Source organism: Trematomus bernacchii, unplaced genomic scaffold (assembly GCF_902827165.1).
Source record: "Trematomus bernacchii unplaced genomic scaffold, fTreBer1.1, whole genome shotgun sequence".
NCBI lineage: Eukaryota > Metazoa > Chordata > Actinopteri > Perciformes > Nototheniidae > Trematomus > Trematomus bernacchii.
In genome coordinates this window covers 86557-95005 of record NW_022987832.1, presented here as the reverse complement: position 1 = coordinate 95005, position 8449 = coordinate 86557, and the positions used below count along the sequence as shown (strand labels likewise).

The 8449-nt window shown below is 50.2% G+C and overlaps 1 protein-coding gene across 1 annotated transcript; it reads right to left on the bottom strand.

The window, feature by feature from the left end:
* Positions 1-1547: 1547 nt before the first annotated feature.
* reps2 (RALBP1 associated Eps domain containing 2) lies at positions 1548-7894 on the bottom strand (the record flags this gene model as incomplete). Its single annotated transcript, XM_034152736.1, is given in 10 exon segments — positions 1548-1684; positions 1861-1970; positions 2093-2124; positions 2126-2241; positions 2412-2475; positions 2617-2710; positions 4401-4480; positions 5156-5279; positions 7589-7669; positions 7671-7894. Coding segments are annotated over 10 exon segments (925 nt in total), but the record flags the coding sequence as incomplete, so codon positions are not given.
* Between the last annotated feature and the right edge of the window lie 555 nt (positions 7895-8449).

Genomic DNA, 8449 nt, shown 5'->3' with positions numbered 1-8449 from the left:
TTCCTGGAGCCCTTTAAAGGTGGGTACCTGGAGCCCTTTAAAGGTGGGGTTTCAACCTTGGAGCCCTTTAAAGGTGGGTCCTGTGAGCCCTTTAAAGGTGGTTTCCTGGAGCCCTTTAAAGGTGGGTTTACCTGGACCCCTTGAAAGGTGGGTTAGCCTGGAGCCCTTTTAAAGGTGGGTTACCTTGGAGCCCTTTAAAGTGTGGATTAACCGGGAGCCCTTTTAAGGTGGGGTACCCTGGAGCCCTTTAAAGGTGGGTTAGCCTGGAGCACTTTAAAGGGGGTTAACCTGAAGCCCTATTACAAGGGGGTACCTGGAAGCCCTTTGAAAGGTGGGTTCCTTAAAGGCTCCGGTTAAATTGGTTAGCCCTTAAAGGTGGGTTACCTGGAGCCCTTTAAAGGTGGGTTACCTGGAGCCCTTTAAAGGTGGGTTTCCTGGAGCCCTTTAAAGGTGGGTTTCCTGGAGCCCTTTAAAGGTGGGTTTCCTGGAGCCCTTTAAAGGTGGGTAACCTGGAGCCCTTTAAAGGTGGGTTACCTAGAGCCCTTTAAAGGTGGGTAACCTGGAGCCCTTTAAAGGTGGGTTACCTGAAGCCCTTTAAAGGTGGGTTACCTGGAGCCCTTTAAAGGTGGGTTACCTGGAGCCCTTTAAAGGTGGGTTACCTGGAGCCCTTTAAAGGTGGGTTTCCTGGAGCCCTTTAAAGGTGGGTTACCTGGAGCCCTTTAAAGGTGGGTTACCTGGAGCCCTTTAAAGGTGGGTTACCTGGAGCCCTTTAAAGGTGGGTTACCTGGAGCCCTTTAAAGGTGGGTTATAATAATATAATCAAGTGTTAAAGACTTTAGTTCCACCTGGAGTAAATCCACAAGCTACCCTGCAGTATACAAAGTCATTCAAACTAGCTGCACCTTTACCAGCTTTGAGAACACTTTCATGATCAATCATTATAAAACATATCATATATATTATTCTGAAATGGACCAATCTGCACAATGACTACTTTTACTGTCGCTACTTTCACTATATTTTGATGAGAATACTTTTCTACTTTCACTTGAGGAACATTTTGAATGCAGGACTTTTACTGAAACAGAGTATTCCTACACTCTGGGTATAAATACTATGAGGGGGGGTTACCTGGAGCCCCCTGCTGGTGTTAGAGGGTATAAACACTATGAGGGGGGGTTACCTGGAGCCCCCTGCTGGTGTTAGAGGGTATAAACACTATGAGGGGGGGTTACCTGGAGCCCCCTGCTGGTGTTAGAGGGTATAAACACTATGAGGGGGGTTACCTGGAGCCCCCTGCTGGTGTTAGAGGGTATAAACACTATGAGGGGGGGGTTACCTGGAGCCCCCTGCTGGTGTTAGAGGGTATAAACACTATGACGGGGGGTTACCTGGAGCCCCCTGCTGGTGTTAGAGGGTATAAACACTATGACGGGGGGTTACCTGGAGCCCCCTGCTGGTGTTAGAGGGTATAAATACTATGAGGGGGGGTTACCTGGAGCCCCCTGCTGGTGTTAGAGGGTATAAATACTATGAGGGGGGGTTACCTGGAGCCCCCTGCTGGAAGAGCTTGTTGAGGTCCAGAGAAGAGGCTCTGGAGTGGGTCTTCTGGGGCCGGGGTGGGGGGGTCGGGGGCTCCTCTGACTTCTTCATGGCTTCTTCTATAGACGTGCTGGAGAACGACCTGGAGGGGGGGCACAGCTCTGTGTTGTTATAAATACAGGAGACCAGAATCTGTTATTAATAATAATAATACATTGGATTGTTATAGCGCTTCTCCTCATGCTCAAAGACGCTTTACATAAAGTCACAAACAGAAGTCCTAATCCAATTCATTATTATTAATGAGCGGATCTTCACCTGGGTCTGGTTCTGGTCCTCAGGGGGGGGTCCAGGTCCTGAGGAGGTCTGGTTCTGGTCCTCAGGGGGGGGTCCAGGTCCTGAGGAGGTCTGCTTCTGGACTCAGCGCTCTGCACAAACACACAGTGACAGTCTGCAGCTGTTTATGAATTTATATTAAAAGTCTCCTATTATACTACATTATTATGCATTTTGCATGATAGGAGACCTTTAAAAGAGATGCCATCCTCACCTCGGGGGGGGGTTCCTGTGTGCAGCTGCAGAGGGGGGGGCAGCGTCTCAGGGAGAGGGTATCCGTTCTTTCGAGCCACGATGAGATGGAACGCTGTGCAGAACTCAGAGAAGGAGAGAGCGCCATCTCTGTCCACGTCACTCAGCTCCCTGAGGAGAGGGACGTGTACAGATATATAATATACATAATATACACAGTACACAGTACACAGTATATATACACATAAGATCAGCAGGACCCTATCAGCTCCCTGAGGAGAGGGACGTACACAGTATGCAATCAAACTCATCTAAAGTAAGTTCTGAACTGTCTCTCTCACCAGATGTGAGACAGGTCAGGGATCGGCAGCTTGGACTTCGTGAAGAAGTTCTTAGCGATGCTTCCTGCAGACAGAGGGCGGGGGGGCAGACGGGGGGGGGGGGGGGGGGGGCAGACAGGGGGGGGGGGGGGGTATAAGCAATGTTATACTTCTGTGCATCCAGTGAAATCTAAAGTGTATCCAGGGGTCTCGTGGTGCTTCGTACCCAGGATCAGAGCCCCCAGGTCGGGCTGCAGACTCCTGAACTGAGCGGTGTAATACTGGAGCTGTTCCTCTGAGATCCTCCAGGGGTCCTGAGGCTGCACACACACACACACACACACACACACACACACACACACACACACACACACACACACACACACACACACACACACACACACACACACACACACACACACACCACACACACACACACACACACACACACACACACACACACACACACACACACACACACACACACACACACACACACACAAACACACACACACACACCACACACACACACACACACACACACACAACACACACACAGTGTACAGTTCAAGCTGAAAGACAATAGCATTGACTTTGAGGTGGTCCCGCCCCTTTTTAAATATTGTATTAATAAGATCAAATGAAAACATGTTAAAGTCCCTGAGCCCCTCCAGCTGGCTCTGTCTCCTGAACCCCCCCTCCGGATGGACACGAGGGGTTCAGGGACTCTTTAAGATAAGAAGTACCTTATTGATCCCCATTGGGGTAATGTTTGCGTGGCAGCAAACCCCCCCCCCCATCTCTCCGTCATCATCACTCTGTGTTCATTATGTTCACAACTAAAGCCCCCCCCCACCTTCCAGGTCTGAAGAGATTACAAGACTTTTTACAGATTCTAATCCTAATCCAGAAACAATGGCTTCCCTGATTCCTCTGGTGCTCCATGAAGAACAATGGGCTACGCTCACAGCCTCAGGCAGTCTGTTCTGTATACATATATATATATATATATGTATATATGTTATATATATATATATATATATATATATGTTATATACTGTATATATGTTATATACTGTATATAACATATATATATATATATATATGTTATATATATATATATATATATATATATATATATGTTATATATATATATATATATGTATATATGTTATATACTGTATATAACATATATACAGTATATAACATATATACAGTATATACAGAGTGTTTCTCTGAGACATCCTGAAATGTTTATATGTTATGTAAATATTGTCTTATTTTAAACAATAGTCTTTAAAGGTTTTAAAACACCTTTTCTAAATCGTACTTTCTTTAAAAAACGTGTTCTCCTTTCCGTGTCTTTGTTCCTCTGAACCAGATCCCTGCTGTGTGAGAACCCACAGGTTCTGTTAGGGTTCTCTGTTTACACCTGAGGGTTCATGTCCCTCCAGCTGTTCCTCACCTGTGTCTCCCCCCTCCCTCCAGCTGTTCCTCACCTGCGTCTCCCCCCTCCCTCCAGCTGTTCCTCACCTGTGTCTCCCCCCTCCCTCCAGCTGTTCCTCACCTGTGTCTCCCCCCTCCCTCCAGCTGTTCCTCACCTGTGTCTCCCCCCCTCCCTCCAGCTGTTCCTCACCTGTGTCTCCCCCCTCCCTCCAGCTGTTCCTCACCTGCGTCTCCCCCTCCCGCTAGCTGTTCCTCACCTGTGTCTCCCCCCTCCCTCCAGCTGTTCCTCACCTGTGTCTCCCCCCTCCCTCCAGCTGTTCCTCACCTGTGTCTCCCCCCTCCCTCCAGCTGTTCCTCACCTGTGTCTCCCCCCTCCCTCCAGCTGTTCCTCACCTGTGTCTCCCCCCCTCCCTCCAGCTGTTCCTCACCTGTGTCTCCCCCCTCCCTCCAGCTGTTCCTCACCTGTGTCTCCCCCCTCCCTCCAGCTGTTCCTCACCTGTGTCTCCCCCTCCCTCCGGCTGTTCCTCACCTGTGTCTCCCACCCTCCGCCCCTCTGTTCCTCACCTGTGTCTCCCCCTCGTCTGCAGGGGGGAACCAGACCTCCGGATCGTTCTTCAGACCCTCAAACCTGGGGAGAGGGAGATCTGAGGGGGAGGGAAGGGGGGGGGGGGGGAGACACAGGTATTCATAAAATGAAGATGTTTGAACCAATCAGGGCCCTGATACACAGAGTCAATGCACTTCCTGTTTCCAGGTTCCTCTGGAGAGCAGCTTCCTGTGACCTTTGACCTCTCTGGATTTAGAGATTAATCAGGAGGAGCTGCCCCCCCCCCCCTCCCCACACTGATAATCCATCCTGAGAGAGCTCTGAGGATAATCCCCCATAATCTGATGATCCTGCAGGACTCCTGGAACTCACTTCTTCCTCTCTTCAGACAGGCTCCTCCCCCTCACCTGTAGGCTCCTCCCCCCTCCCCTGCTCTCAGGCTCCTCCCCCTCACCTGCTGTCCTCCTCCCCCCTCACCTGTACGCTCCTCCCCCCTCACCTCCTCCCCCTCACCTGCTGTCCTCACCTGTAGGCTCCTCCCCCCTCACCTGCTCTCAGGCTCCTCCCCCTCACCTGTAGATCCCCCCCTCACCTGCTCTCAGGCTCCTCCCCTTCACCAGCTCTCAGGCTCCTCCCCCTCACCTCCTCCCCCTCTCACCTGCTCTCAGGCTCCTCCCCCCCTCTCACCTGCTCTCAGGCTCCTCCCCCCCTCTCACCTGCTCTCAGGCTCCTCCCCTCCTCTCACCTGCTCTCAGGCTCCTCCCCCTCTCACCTGCTCTCAGGCTCTCCAGGTGAACAGGTAGTCCTGCCTGAGCGGCAGCGAGCAGCTTCAGAGCCACGAAGAACTGACGAGTCGAGAAGAAACCGAGTCTCTTCGCCCCACAGACCTCCATCACCTGGGGGGGGGGGGGAGGAGAGAGGAGAGAACAGCCTTTATTATATCACCTGGGGGGGGGGAGAGAGGAGAGAACAGCCTTTATTATATCACCTGGGGGGGGGGAGAGAGGAGAGAACAGCCTTTATTATATCACCTGGGGGGGGGGAGAGAGGGAGAGAACAGCCTTTATTATATCAGACCTCCATCACCTGGGGGTGGGGTAGAGAGGAGAGAACAGCCTTTATTATATCACCTGGGGGGGGGGGGGAGAGAGGAGAGAACAGCCTTTATTATATCAGACCTCCATCACCTGGGGGGGGGGTAGAGAGGAGAGAACAGCCTTTATTATATCACCTGGGGGGGGGGGGGAGAAAGGAGAGAACAGCCTTTATTATGTCAGACCTCCATCACCTGGGGGGGGGGTAGAGAGGAGAGAACAGCCTTTATTATATCACCTGGGGGGGGGGGGGAGAAGAAAGGAGAGAACAGCCTTTATTATGTCAGACCTCCATCACCTGGGGGGGGGGGGTTAGAGTGGAGAGAACAGCCTTTATTATATCACCTGGGGGGGGGGGGGGGGGGAGGAGAGAGGAGAGAACAGCCTTTATTATGTCAGACCTCCATCACCTGGGGGGGGGGGTAGAGAGGAGAGAACAGCCTTTATTATATCACCTGGGGGGGGGGGGGGGGGAGAGAGGAGAGAACAGCCTTTATTATGTCAGACCTCCATCACCTGGGGGGGAGTTTATCTGATCAAATCACATTCTCACCTCAGAGGCCTGTACTACGAAGCCGGTTCAACCTAACCTGGATATGTTTGAGTTACCCGGTTTACCTAATCCAAAACAAACGCGCTCTCGCTAAGCGGTCCTACGACGCTGGTTATCAACTCGGTAACTCAAGCCAGCCGTGTCCTATCTAGTTAGGTGCGCGTTCACATGAAAGGGGTGGTATCTGGAGCATTCGACCAATCACACACATGGACAAGCGTACTGACAGCGCAGCGTCATACTTCCTGAATGAAAAGTGAACTTTAATATTAGTCAAATATGAAGAAGTTAAACTTTAAACATCCATGACTTAAACACTTTATCCAGGATCAAAGCCACATAGCTGCACCTGCAAGGTGAGTACAGCTGGTAACAGAGAAAGTGTTTGAATGCGTACATTAACAGGTTTATGATATCACTGCCCCGTCTAAGACACGATCTGACTTTCATTACATTTGACTCGAGTGTTTCGTCAACTTAATGTGTTGCTTAAAATAATACTTCTGCATCCAGTATGTGACACTGTGAGTGTTGCACGGCCAGATACGGCTCAGCTGACTCAGATAAGGAGATATATGATACATTATGATGTGATATGATATGAATGATAATGGGACACATCGACGTCTGCACTCACAGTGCCGCGGACTGTACTTAATGTTACTCTGATCCGGTTACTTATGTTGTGGCAGATATTTAAGTAAGCTTTCTTAACGCTAATGTTATAATAGTCAGATTGCTCTGAAGATGGGAGGAGGGGATATTCTATTAATGTTCACGTTCACACAGTCAGGTGATTTTTGCCGGCCGTCTTTCCTGCAACGGCAGTTTTTCTGTATTTCCTCTATCCTGTAATATGACTTGATATCTTTAAACTCTGCACACGGAGCTCTGATTGGTCAGCAGGCGGTGCTTTCACTGAGTTGATCTCTTAGCCTGCCACCTAACCTGCTCCGGACCAGGCTAGCCGCTCAGCATCAGTTACCATGGAGATCTAGCCCGCTAAAAAGAGAACCAGCGTCGTAGGACCGGAAAGCCCGAGATTTCCGTGAAGTTAGCTCAGAGAACATCCGGCTTCGTAGTACAGGCCTCTGGTGTTTTACCTGTGGTGGAGTATGTTTACAGTACATGGTGTGTGTGTGTGTGTGTGTGTGTGTGTGTGTGTGTGTGTGTGTGTGTGTGTGTGTGTGTGTGTGTGTGTGTGTGTGTGTGTCTCTGTCTGTCTGTCTGTGTGTGTGTGTGTGTTGTGTGTGTGTGTGTGATCATGTCTCTGAGAGGAAACACAGGTACGGTTCTTTCTGACCCGTAGCGAGCAACACACTTCCTGCGGGGGGGGCTGTCAATCACTCTGTGAGGGGGCGGGAAAGGAAGGAAGGGAGCTCAATGCCACACATTCTGACACACACACACACACACACACACACACACACACACACACACACACACACACACACACACACACACACACACACACACACACACACACACACACACACACACACACACACACACACACACACACACACACACACACACACACACACACACACACACTGACCCGGTGCAGGGCTTCGGGGGGCAGCTGTGCAGCCTGGAACAGCTCGGCCACCCTCCCGGAGCTCAGGGGTCCGGAGGGGGGGGGCCTGGCAGCGGCTCAGCAGCCCGGAGAACAGCCGCCTCTCCTGCTCCGTCAGCGGGATCCCGACGCACACCGGGTCCGGGTCCATCTCCCGGGAGCTACACACACTCAGCGGGGGGCATCCTGCACAGAGTCCGGGCCTGGTCCCTGGTCCTGGTCCCTGTTCTGATCTCTGGTCCCTGTTAGAGAGAGCCGGTCAGGAGGGCGGCGTCACTTCGGTACAGCTAATCCACTCCTACCGCCTGTGTGTGTGTGTGTGTGTGTGTGTGTGTGTGTGTGTGGATGTGTGTGTGTGTGGATGTGTGTGTGGAGCCTGCAGGGGGCGCTGTTGCACCGGAAGCAGGAGGTATTACATGGATTAATGAATCAGACTTGAATAGATCTGCTCCTCAGGTCAGAGTGTTTTCTAGAGAGTAAAGGACTTCAATAATAACGTTTTATTTAGAATAACCTTCAGAACCAGAACCAGGTTTATCTCCAGGTGGGTTGACACGTACGAGGAATTTGACTTGGTGTCGTGGTGCGTACATCAAAGTAAAACAAATATTTAAAACACAGATAAACAATTATTTGAAGAAAACTATAATACATTAAAAAATATATAAAAAAATAGTAAAATATATTTACTTTGAATATGATTGAAATCGTAGAAATAGAATTGGAATCAAATATGTAACCATGGTAACTTTTACCCGAGTATTCTCAGTTTATGATCCTTATTGAAATCAGTCTTTTATCTGACAGCTTGTGCAGATTCAGATTATTGGTTAATACATCAAA